At 41.8% G+C, this 13303-nt stretch overlaps 1 protein-coding gene across 1 annotated transcript in view; it reads left to right on the forward strand.

The window, feature by feature from the left end:
- The window catches only part of XPO5 (exportin 5), a 51568-nt gene that overhangs the window by 28306 nt on the left and 9959 nt on the right, over window positions 1-13303 (forward strand). The window contains exons 21-23 of the mRNA XM_089918690.1: window positions 9761-9861; window positions 12000-12096; window positions 12916-13087. Of these exons, the coding sequence (XP_089774816.1) occupies window positions 9761-9861; window positions 12000-12096; window positions 12916-13087 (370 nt within the window). The remainder of the gene's footprint in view (window positions 1-9760; window positions 9862-11999; window positions 12097-12915; window positions 13088-13303) is intronic.

The following is a 13303-nucleotide window of genomic DNA, read 5'->3' on the forward strand; positions in this document are numbered from 1 at the left end:
TTCCTTCCCAGCACCTCTTTTCAGTCCTGCGCGCCCCCCAAGGGTAACCACTCTTCCACCTTTCCTTCCCAGCACCTCTTTTCAGTCCTGCGCGCCCCCAAGGGTAACCACTCTTCCACCTTTCCTTCCCAGCACCTCTTTTCAGTCCTGCGCGCCCCCCAAGGGTAACCACTCTTCCACCTTTCCTTCCCAGCACCTCTTTTCAGTCCTGCGCGCCCCCCAAGGGTAACCACTCTTCCACCTTTCCTTCCCAGCACCTCTTTTCAGTCCTGCGCGCCCCCAAGGGTAACCACTCTTCCACCTTTCCTTCCCAGCACCTCTTTTCAGTCCTGCGCGCCCCCAAGGGTAACCACTCTTCCACCTTTCCTTCCCAGCACCTCTTTTCAGTCCTGCGCGCCCCCCAAGGGTAACCACTCTTCCACCTTTCCTTCCCAGCACCTCTTTTCAGTCCTGCGCGCCCCCAAGGGTAACCACTCTTCCACCTTTCCTTCCCAGCACCTCTTTTCAGTCCTGCGCGCCCCCAAGGGTAACCACTCTTCCACCTTTCCTTCCCAGCACCTCTTTTCAGTCCTGCGCGCCCCCAAGGGTAACCACTCTTCCACCTTTCCTTCCCAGCACCTCTTTTCAGTCCTGCGCGCCCCCAAGGGTAACCACTCTTCCAACTTTAACATTTTGCCTGGTTTTTTGAGCTTTAATAAATGGAGTCAAAAGCATGCACTCTTTTGTGCCTTGGCTTCTCTTGTGTAATATTATGTTTGTGAGCTCATCCGTGTTATTGCATGTAGTTGTGGCTTGTTCATTCTCATTGGTGGGATGGTATTCCATTGTGTGAGTGTGCTGTAACTCATTTATCCATTTAGTGTTGATGGACTTTTGGTAGTTTCCAGCATTTTTTTTATCACTACGAGTGCTGCTGTTAACATTCTTCCAAATGTTTTTTGGTGTATGCATAATTTCTGTTGGGTAGGAGCAGAATCCTACATGTAGGAGTAGAATTCCTGTTTATAAGGTATGCATATTTTCAGTTTTCATAGATAGAATCAAATAGTTTTCTAAAGTGGTGTACTAGTTTACATTCCTACCAGTTTGTGTATTAACTCCTTGTTATAAAACTCCTGTTTTAACCCGTTGTCAAACAAAGTCTGATAATCGAAGGTGTTAGAGCTGCGCTGCCTAGTATGGTAGCCACTAGCCACATGTGGCTGGCTACTGAGCGCTTGAAATATGGCTAGTCTGAATTGAGATAAACTGTAGGTGTAAAACACACACTATATTTTGAAAACTTAGTACAAAAAATGTAAAAATATCTCTAATTTTTATATTGCTAACATATTGAAATGATTTTTTGATGTGTTGGGTTAAATAAAAAGATAATTAATTTAACCTGTTTCTTTTCACTTTTTAAGTTTGGCTGGTTAAAAAATTTTAAATGGCTTATGTGGCTTACATTCTGTTTCTATTGCACGGTGTGTTCTTAGTGGGTTGGGTGGAAGATAGATGTGGGGAGCAGAATTCTCTGGTTCTCAGAAGGTTCATTATTATCATTCACTATCTGTTTAGAATAACACCTTTTCTGTTAACTTAAAGTTTGTTACATTGTTTCCAGATATCTTCTATATGTTTTATTGAAATCTTTGTATGTGGGAAGTCTTGTTTAGCATAGCGATTATACTTTTTTTTTTGGTTTGATATATGTATATATTGTGAAATGATTACCACAGTAGGTTTAGTTAACACCCATCAGCTCACATAGTTACACATATTTTTTCTTGTGATGAGAACTTTTAAGATCTCTCTTAGCAACTTTCAAATACACAATACAGTATTAACTATTGTCAGTGTGCTGTATATTTTACATCTCCAGAACTTAACTTACCTTTTTAACTGAAGTCTGTACCTTTGACCACCTTTGCCCATTTCCCCCACCCCCCATCTCCCTCCTCGGGCAACCATCAAACTGTTCTGTTTCTATGAGTTTGGTTTTTTTGATTCAACGTACAAGTAAGATCATACTGTATTTGTCTTTCAGTGTCTGATGTGTTTCACTTAGCATAATGCCCTCAAGGTCCATCACATTGTCACAAATAGCAAGATTTTCTCCTCTGTTATGGCTGAATAATATATACCTGTGTGTATGGCAATTACACTCTTAGTTGGTGATACTAAGAATATTTCAGATAGGTACAGACTGCAGAACTTAAAACTTTTATCACTTGATTGTCTTTTTCTTTGCCAAAGCAATAACTAGTTCCTCTTAATGTGGAATCATAGTGCTCTAACTTGCAAGTGTGTCAGGAAAGGTGATATTTCAGGAACCTGAATGTTACTAGGGCTTGTAGGACTCCCTGGAGCCATAGATACGAGAGCAGTATGTACTGAGTCCTCCTTCCATTACTTGTGAGTTACAGGTGCAGCCACCATGGTGCCACCTCCTTGGCGAAGGGGAGGAGGAGGAGAGGAGACTATACAGAATACAAGATTTTGTTGTACCATCAGGGACATTTGACATATGATGTGTTATACTTTTTAAATTATATCTTGGGATCACAGTCACACTTAATTAAAGAATAAAAATTAAAAACATCTCATCTGTTCCTCATCAAATTTAAGACTATGAATTTCTTTTCAAGAAGAACTGATGTGGGGTTTCCCTGATGATGCAGTGGATAAGAATCTGCCTGCCAATGCAGAGGACACGGGTTCGATCCCTGGTCCGGGAAGATCCCACATGCCGCGGAGCAACTAAGCCCGTGCACCACAACTACTGAGCCTGAGCTCTAGAGCCCGCGAGCCACAACTACTGAAGCCTGCGTGCCTAGAGCCCGTGCTGCACAACAAGAGAGGCCACTGCAATGAGAAGCCCACTCACCGCAGTGAAGAGTAGCCCCGCTCGCAGCAACTAGACAAATCCTGCGTGCAGCAACGAAGACCCAACACAGCCAGTAAATAAATAAATCAATAAATAGGAAAAAAGCTCTATTTTTTTAAAAAAAAGGACTGATTTTATCAGAGATCATTTCATAGTATTAGACATCTTCCCAAACAACCAAGAAAAACTTAATTCAGAAACTAAAAAGTTGGCAAATTGCAGTTTTTAAAAGTAAGTGGCACCACTTACCAACCCTTGAGCTCCACACAGCAGGAGGTAAGGGCTAAGGTAGAGTTGTGGATAGCCTCACAGAATACAAGCAAATTGAATCCAACAGCATGTTATAAGGATTATACACTATGACCAAGTGGGATTTATCTCAAGGATATAAGAGTGGTTCAACATACAAAAATAAGTCAGCATAGCACACCATATTAATAGAACAAAGGAAAACAACCCACTTGATCATCTTAATTGACACAGAAAAAGCATTTGACAGAATCCAGCACCCTCTCATGATAAAAACACCCAGCAAACTAGGACTAGAAGGGAGTTCAAAAACTACTCCTGCTAATAAATAAATTCAACAAAGTTATAGGATACAAGATCATCATACAAAAATCAGTTGTGTTCTTATACACCAGCAATGAATGATCCCAAAAGGAAATTAAGAAAATAATTCCATATACAATAGCATTCAAAAGACTAAAGTACCCAGGAATAAATTTAACCAAGGATATGAAAGACTTATACACTGAAAACTAAAAAACATTCTGGAATTAAAGATGACCTAAATGAAAAGGTGTCCTGTATTCATGAATTGAAAGACTTACGTTCGTTAAGATGGAAATATTACTCAAAGCAATCTACAGATTGAATGCAGCCCCTGTTAAAATTTCCAACAGTGGGAATTCCCTAGTGGTCCAGTGGTTAGGACTCCAGGCGTTTCCACTGCAGGGGGCACAGGTTCAATCCATGGTCAGGGAACTAAGGTCCCTCATGCTGTGCAGCACGGCACATACATACATACATACATACATACATTAAAAAAAAACAATTTCCAACAGTTTTTTTTTGCACAAAGCTTATCCTCAGATTCATATGGAATTGCAAGGGGCCCCTAAACAGTCTTGAAAAAGAAAGTTGGGAGACTCAAACTTCTCCTTTTCAAAACTTACTGCAAAGCTACAGAAATCAAAATAGTTTGGTACTGAGAAGGATAGACACATAGAAAAAGATAATCTGATCAAAATAGGCAAAAGGCTTGAATAGATATACAAATGGCCAACAAGGCCATGAAAAGATGCTCAACATCTATAGTCATTAGGGAAATGCAAATCAAAACCATAATGAGATACCACTTCATACCCAATAGGATGGTTACAATAAAAAATGTTGAGATAGCTTCAAGATGGCGGAGGAGTAAGACGTGGAGATCGCCTTCCTCCCCACAAATATATAAAATATACATCGACATGAGGAACAGCTCCTACAGAACACCTACTGAACGCTAGCAGAAGACCTCAGACTTCCCCAAAGGCAAGAAACTCCCCACGTACCTGACCATGTGGGTAACAGGGTCTTGGTGCTCTGGCCAGGTGTCAGGCCTGAGTCTCTGAGGTGGGAGAGCTGAGTTCAGGACATTGGTCCACCAGAGACCTCCCGGCCCCACGTAATATTAAATGGCAAAAGCTCTCTCAGAGATCTCCGTCTAAACGCGAAGACCCAGCTCCACTCAATGACCAGCAAGCTACAGTGCTGGACACCTTATGCCAAACAACTAGCAAGACAGGAACACCACCCCACCCATTAGCAGAGAGGCTACCTAAAATCATAATAAGTTCACAGCACCCCAAGATACACCACCAAATGTGGTCCTGCCCACCAGAAAGACAAGATCCAGCCTCATCCACCAGAAAATAGACACCAGTCCCCTCCACCAGGAACCCTACACAACCCACTGAACCAACCTTAGCCACTGGGGGCAGACACCAAAAACAACGGGAACTACGAACCTGCAGCCTGCAAAAAGGAGACCCCAAACACAGTAAGTTAAGCAAAATGAGAAGACAGAGAAACACACAGCAGATGAAGGAGCAAGGTAAAAACGCACCAGTCCAAACAAATGAAGAGGAAATAGGCAGTCTACCTGAAAAAGAATTCAGAGTAATAAGTAAAGATGATCCAAAATCTTGGAAATAGAATGGAGAAAATACAAGAAACGTTTAACAAGGACCTCGAAGAACTAAAGAGCAAACAAACAGTGATGAACAACACAGTAAGTGAAATATAAAATTCTCTAGAAGGAATCAACAGCAGAATAACTGAGGCAGAAGAACGGATAAGTGACCTGGAAGATAAAATAGTGGAAGTAACTACCGCAGAGCAGAATAAAGAAAAAAGAACGAAAAGAATTGAGGGCAGTCTCAGAGACCTCTGGGACAACATTAAACGCACCAACATTTGAATTATAGGGGTCCCAGAAGAAGAAGAGGGAAAAAAAAGGGACTGAGAAAATATTTGAGGAAGTTGTAGTTGAAAACTTCCCTAATACGGGAAAGGATATAGTCAGCCAAGTCCAGGAAGCACAGAGTGTCCCATACAGGATAAATCCAAGGAGAAACTCACCAAGATACATATTAATCAAACTATCAAAAATTAAATACAAAGAAAAAATATTAAAAGCAGCAAGGGAAAAGCAACAAGTAACATACAAGGGAATCCCCATAAGGTTAACAGCTGATCTTTCAGCAGAAACTCTGCAAGCCAGAAGGGAGTGGCAGGACATATTTAAAGTGATTAAAGAGAAAAACCTACAACCAACATTACTCTACCCAGCAAGGATCTCATTGAGATTCGACGGAGAAATTAAAATCTTTACAGACAAGCAAAAGCTAAGAGAATTCAGCACCACCAAACCAGCTTTACAACAAATGCTAAAGGAACTTCTCTAGGCAAGAAACACAAGAAAAGGAAGACACCATCAATAACAAACCCAAAACAATTAAGAAAATGGTAATAGGAACACACGTATCGATAACTGCCTTAAATGTAAATGGATTAAATGCTCCAACCAAAAGACATAGACTGGCTGAATGGATACAAAAACAAGACCTGTATATATGCTGTCTACGAGAGACCCACTTCAGACCTAGGGACACATACAGACTGAAAGTGAGGGGATGGAAAAAGATACTCCATGCAAATTGAAATCAAAAGAAAGCTGGAGTAGCAATTCTCATATCAGACAAAATAGACTTTGTGGTCTATTTACAATATTGTGTTAGTTTCAAAATAGTTACAATATTGTGTTAGTTTCAAAATAGACTTTGCTGAGCCCCAGCAATCAGAGAAGAAAAAGAAATTAAAGGAATCCAAATCGGAAAAGAAGAAGTAAAACTGTCACTGTTTGCATTTGACATGATACTATATGTAGAGAATCCCAAAGATGCTACCAGAAAACTACTAGAGCTAATCAATGGATTGGGTGAAGTAGCAGGGTATAAAAGTAATGCACAGAAATCTCTTGCATTCCTATACACTAATGATGAAAAATCTGAAGGAGAAATTAAGGAAACACTCCCATTTACCATTGCAACAAAAAGAATAAAATACCTAGGAATAAACCTACCTAAGGAGACAAAAGACCTGTATGCAGAAAACTATAAGACACTGATGAAAGAAATTAAAGATGATACAGACAGATGGAGAGATATACCATGTTCTTGGATTGGAAGAATCAACATTGTGAAAATGACTCTACTATCCAAAGCAATCTACAGATTCAGTGCAATCCCTATCAAACTACCAATGGCATTTTTCACAGAACTAGAATAAAAAATTTCACCATTTGTATGGAAACACAAAAGACCCCGAATAGCCAAAGCAATCTTGAGAAAGAAAAACGGAGCTGGAGGAATCAGGCTCCCTGCCTTCAAACTATACTACAAAGCTACAGTAATCAAGATAGTATGGTACTGACACAAAACAGAAATTAGATCAATGGAACAGGATAGAAAGCCCAGAGATAAACCCACACACATATGGTCACCTTATCTTTGATAAAGGAGGCAAGAATATACAATGGAGAAAAGACAGCCTCTTCAATAAGTGGTGCTGGGAAAACTGGACAGGTACATTTAAAAGCATAAGATTAGATCACTCCATGACACCATACACAAAGATAGGTTCAAAATGGATTAAAGACCTAAATGTAAGGCTAGAAACTATCAAACTCTTAGAGGAAAACATAGGCAGAACACTCTATGACATAAATCACAGCAAGATCCTTTCTGACCCAACTCCTAGGGAAATGGAAATAAAAACAAAAATAAACAAATGGGACCTAATGAAACTTCAAAGCTTTTGCACAGCAAAGGAAACCATAATCAAGACGAAAAGACAACCCTCAGAATGGGAGAAAATATTTGTAAATGAAGCAACTGACAAAGGATTAATCTGCAAAACATACAAGCAACTCATGCAGCTCAATATCAAAAAAACAGACAACCCAATCCAAAAATGGGCAGAAGACCTAAGTAGACATTTCTCCAAAGAAGATATACACATTGCCAACAAACACATGAAAGGATGCTCAACATCACTAATCATTAGAGAAATGCAAATCAAAACTACAATGAGATATCACCTCACACCAGTCAGAATGGCCATCATCAAAAAATCTACAAACAATAAATGCTGGAGGGGGTGTGGAGAAAAGGGAACCCTCTTGCACTGCTGGTGGGAATGTAAATTGATACAGCCACAATGGAGAACAGTACGGAGGTTCCTTAAAAACCTAAAAATAGAACTACCGTATGAGCCAGCAATCCCACTACTGGACATATATACCTTGAGAAAACCATAATTCAAAAAGAGTCATGTACCACAATGTTCATTGCAGCTCTGTTTACAATAGCCAAGACACGGAAGCAACCTAAGTGTCCATCGACAGATGAATGGATAAAGAAGATGTGGCACGAATATACAATGGAATATTACTCAGCCATAAAATGAAATGGAGTTACTTGTAGTGAGGTGAATGGACCTAGAGTCTGTCATACAGAGTGAAGTAAGTCAGAAAGAGAAAAACAAATACCATATGCTAACATATATATGGAATCTAAAACAAACAAAAAAAGTGGTTCTGATGAACCTAGGGGCAGGACAGGAATAAAGACACAGAGGTAGAGAATGGACTTGAGGACATGGGGAAGGGGAAGGGGAAGCTGGGATTAAGTGAGAGAGTGGTATGGACATATATACACTACCAAATGTAAAATAGATAGCTAGTGGGAAGCAGCCACATAGCACAGGGAGATCAGCTCGGTGCTTTGTGTCCACCTAGAGGGGTGGGATAGGGAGGGTGGGAGGGAGACGCAAGAGGGAGGAGTTATGGGGATGTATGTATATGTATAACTGATTCACTTTGTTATACAACAGAAACTAACACAATATTGTAAAGCAGTTATACTCCAATAAAGATGCTAAAAAAAAGATATTATACATTAAAAAAATAATAATGTTGAAAAAAGAAAGTAATAGGTGTTAGCAAGGGTGTGGAGAAATTGGAACTCTTGTACACTGTTGGTAGGAATGTAAAATGGTACAGCCACTCTGGAAAACAGTTTGGCGGTTCCTCAAAAAATTAAAAATAGTGGGAATTCCCTGGTGGTCCAGTGGTTAGGACTCCGTGCTTCCACTGCAGGGGGCCCGGATTCTATCCCTGGTTGAGGAGCTAAGATCCTGCACGCCGTGCAGCACGGCCAAAAGCATGAAAATCAATTTAAAAATTAAAAGCAGAATTACCGTGTTAAGCAGCAAGTCCAGCTTGAGGCATGTGCTCAAGAGAATTGGAAGTGGGTCCTAAAGAGGTGTTTATACACCTATGTTCATGGCAGCATTACTCACAGTAGCTAAAACATGGAAGCAACCAGTGCCCATCAGTGGATGAATGGATACGCAAAATGTGGTCTATACAAACAGTGGAATATCATTCAGCCTTAAAAAGGAAGGCATTTCTGCAACATACTACAACATGGGTGAACCCTGACTATGCTAAGTGGAATAAGCCAGGCATAAAAAGGCAGCTTAAACGTGGGTACTAATGAATGCACATGGTTAGACTTCAAAAACATTATTGAGGGTTTTTAAAAAATAAGCATGGTCTAAAATGATCTTTTCATTGTTCATCTTAAATATTTAATCTTGCTGGTCCACGTTCTGTAATTTTCTATACATTTGAAATGTTTTATAGTTAACTTTGAAAAGAGAAATAGGTAGTTATGCCCTCTGGCTATAGATTGTTCCGTGGTGCCATTGCTGTGGAAGGCAGGTAGATCAGGTCTGTAGTCTAACAAAGGTAAGTCATTTTGGTGGGGAAGAGATGCTCGTGCTGGGAGTTGCAGATGTGCCTCTAGGAGACTAAACAGCTGCCAGAGCATTGTTGGGTCCATGCTCTTGATTCAGAGACAAAACATCCTAAAAATGGGGGCATGTTACTACCTGCTCTGTGTTCCTGCCTGTGAACCATGATGCCTCTGACATTTCATCCTCTATCACGGGCAGTCAGAAAACTGGGAGTGCCTTGGCATTGTCTCAGGTTTGAAAGAATTTTGCTTTCCAGCTTTAGACTGTGATGTTGTCCGGCTCTCTCAGAATTCAGTTCTTGTGGTTGATTGCTGTTAGGTGTTGTATACTGTACAAATAAACTTAATAGCATCAAGCCTATCCCCTTCTCCAGGGGAACGTTTAAATTCCCCTGCCAAGAGTAGTGTTGACAGAGAGGTATCTGTGTGGAAATGTAGTATCACTGAATTACAAGATGGAAACCCACTCTTTCCTTCTCCAGCAGACTAAGAAAAGTTCACATAGCATTCCTATTTTTTTCAGAACTCACAATACTTTATATGCACCAGAAATGCTAGCCAAAATGGCAGAACCTTTTACGAGGGTTCTAGATATGCTTGAAGTGGAAAAATCTGCTATTTTAGGTAAGAAATGTAACCTTTTTTTTTTCTTGAAGTTTTCTATACCTTTGTATGCCTTTATATTTCTATACCTTATCTCTAATGCAGCTTCAGTGTGCCTTGTGTCACCTTCTCCTCACCTGGCACCACCTTGACCACCTGTTTGTTCAGAAATGCATGTATGGAGCTCCTACAGGTTCTCTAGGAGCAAGTTTGTTTACTTCATTATCTTATCATGCAGAGAAGGTCTTCAGAAGCACACACACCCCATGTTAACCCCTCCTTCACTTTAGCTGCCAGCTGGTAGTATGTGTTAGAGCCTTTAGATTATAAATAAACCATGCTTTTTGACCTGAAGGATATTAGTGTACTTTCCTGCCTTTTGTGTATGGGGGGGGAAGTATTCAAACAATTAAGGTTAAATAGGTTTAATCAGTAAAATATTATGTATGTTATCACTTTTTTAAGGAATAGTTTCTGGGCCAAGTTTCCCAATTTTTACCTTGATCAGAATGTTGCTTTAACTCATTTCTCCCATTAGCAAATAACTTCACGATCATAATTGTGATACGTGCTGTGAAGGCAAGTGACTGTGGGAGTGTTTATTGGGAGACCTGACCCAGTCTTGGAGTGGAGTCACAAGACTGCCTCCCAGTGGAAACTTGAAGGATGAACAGGGGCCAGCCAGGCTGGGGGCAAAAGGAGATGCTGAGCCTTCTAGGCAGACAGAATGGCAGGTGCAAGATCCCGAGGCATGCAGCAAAGAGCTCGATATGTCCAGGGAATAGGAAGGTGACTTGTGTGGCTGGAACACAGAGGGCAAGGCAGTTGGTTAGAAGTTAGAGCTAGAGGACTTCCCTGGTGGTGCAGCGGTTAAGAATCCGCCTGCCAATGCAGGGGACACAGGTTCGAGCCCTGGTCTGGGAAGATCCCACATGCCGCAGAGCAACGAAGCCTGTGCACCACAACTACTGAGCCTGCACAGCACAACTACTGAGGCTGCGTGCCACAACAGCTGAAGCCCGCACACCTAGAGCCTGTGCTCTACAACAAGAGAAGCCACAGCAACGAGAAGCCCGCGCACCACAGAGAGCAGCACCCGCTCACTGCAACTAGAGAAAGCCCGCGCGCAGCAACGAAGACCTAGCGCAGCCAAAAATAAAAAATAAATAAGTAAATAAATTTATTTAAAAAAAAAAAAAAAGAAGTTAGAGCTAGAGACACCAGAGATGTCTAAACCTTGTGCCTATCTCTGGAGCTTCAGGCTGGCTTACCATCACAACCCCGACAGTGTGTTTTTGCCCCGGCTATCACCTCTGCCTGGGCCTGGCCATGATTAAGCAGTCTAGTGAGCATGCCTCAGCTATGACTTAATGAAAAGAAGACTGTTAGCTTGTCTTTCCAGGGCCCATGGCTATCTCTCTTGGCCTAAATGGTCCTGGGCCATTTCCTTTGGCACCACTACACTTAAGCTCCCTTTTGGAGACACCAGTAAAAATGAAACGTCCAAAAAATGTCTTGTTATTAATATAAAAATTAGGTGTTGCTTCACCACCTGTTACCCTCCTGCCCCCCCTTCAGTTATTCATATTAAGCCAGGAACTGCTGCTGTAGAAATGTATGACCAACCAAAACATACTAGAATGGACAAACAGTTCCCCCTGGCAGCTTCCAACCAGGAGCAAGATTGGAAACAAAATTGCCTCTGATTAGAAGTATAGATCTTTTAAGGCAATTGTTATCCTGAGATAAGTGGGTTTCATTTTTACCTGCTATACACCTCGGGCTTTTGCATAAAATTTTGCTTGAAAAAAGAGGTTCTGTGACTTTAAAAGGAAGGGGGGGACATTCCCAGTACTTTATGGAGAGATCATTTTGGGCTATCATTGTGTGTTTTGGTACAAGTTCCACCTGGAGAAACCCAGGCAAAAGTTAGAGTACTCAAACCTGGACACTTAAATAGCTTTCACCTTTCCCTGCAAATACAGTGTAGCAGTCACTTTAGGGAAGCTGTTAGCACTTCCAGCTGGTAGAAGACTTGGTCAGCTGCTTTGCATTTATAGCACCCCGCCCCCCAAACCACCTCTGCCTACGGGAGGGTGTTGGCAGGTTGAGACCCTCAGCAGAGGAGCAGCAGGTTCCTGATCCATCTTTGTCTGTAGGATTACCTCAGCCTCTCTTGGAACTGAATGACTCTCCTGTCTACAAAACGGTCTTAGAAAGAATGCAGCGTTTCTTCTGCACCCTCTATGAAAACTGGTAAGGAGCCAATGCTGCCTTTTCATATTCTCCTCCTAGACATGCATTGTATAGGATGGCCTTGGGTTGGACATCTGATCTAGAATTCTAGTGTACAGGTAATGTGAGGAAAGAATTTGACAGGAAACTAATGATTCTAGTGTCAAATCAAAATGAACAGGCTGGTTTCCTGCAATTTCTATTTTAACTGTCACATGTGCCTTTAAGTCCTGGCCATGACTTGATATTTTAATGCCCAACTTGTCTGTTTCCAGTGCATAAAGTGATGAGGCCCAAGTAGAAGTTACAGTGATGGGGATGCATTTTCTCAGACCCCTCACTCTCATAGCCCACTCTTCATGGACACTGGGAGATAGCTGGCCATATTTTGTCTTGGGGTCCTGGTTGTGGCGTGGGGCGTGTAACTGGCCCTTCTGCACACCAACTTCCCCAGGGCACTGATCTCGCTAACACAGTGCTCTAGTCAGCCAACTAACAAAAGATTCTCCATTGTAAATCCATATTACTTACAAAGTAATGAAAGGCTACTGTTGATCTTGGGTACTGACATCTGTCTTTTAAAAGATGCTGAATCTGGTTTCAAGATGTTTCCTTAAACGTTGGGGCGGGGGGGGGGGTGGCTGTTATTTTCCCTTCTGATAGAAGATTAAGTCCACATCTTCGAAGTGTACTGATTAAGCTAAAGTTCTCTTAAAAAGAAAATACAATTAATTGCTTTTCTAGCTGAGAAGTCTTCTTGCAGACTAGAAATTCCCAAGGCAGTCAGGGCTGGCGATAACAGATAATGGATTTGATGTTATTCATGATTTTCCCTTACAGTTTCCATATCCTAGGGAAGGCAGGCCCTTCCATGCAGCAGGACTTCTACACCGTGGAGCACCTGGCCACCCAGCTCCTCAGCTCTGCCTTCGTCAACTTGAACAATATTCCTGACTACCGACTCAGACCCATGCTTCATATCCTTTCAAAACTCCCTAGATGGGCTTCCCTGGTGGCACAGTGGTTGAGAGTCCGCCTGCCGATGCAGGGGACATGGGTTCGTGCCCCGGTCCGGGAAGATCCCACATGCCGCGGAGCGGCTGGGCCCGTGAGCCATGGCCACTGAGCCTGCGCGTCCGGAGCCTGTGCTCCTCAACGGTAGAGGCCACAACAGTGAGAGGCCCGCGTACAGCACAAAAAAAAAAAGAAAAAAGAAAAAAAAAAACCT

Source organism: Delphinapterus leucas, chromosome 10 (assembly GCF_059928025.1).
Source record: "Delphinapterus leucas isolate spDelLeu-1000000601 "Yukka" chromosome 10, BTC_Dleu_Yukka2, whole genome shotgun sequence".
Lineage (NCBI taxonomy): Eukaryota > Metazoa > Chordata > Mammalia > Artiodactyla > Monodontidae > Delphinapterus > Delphinapterus leucas.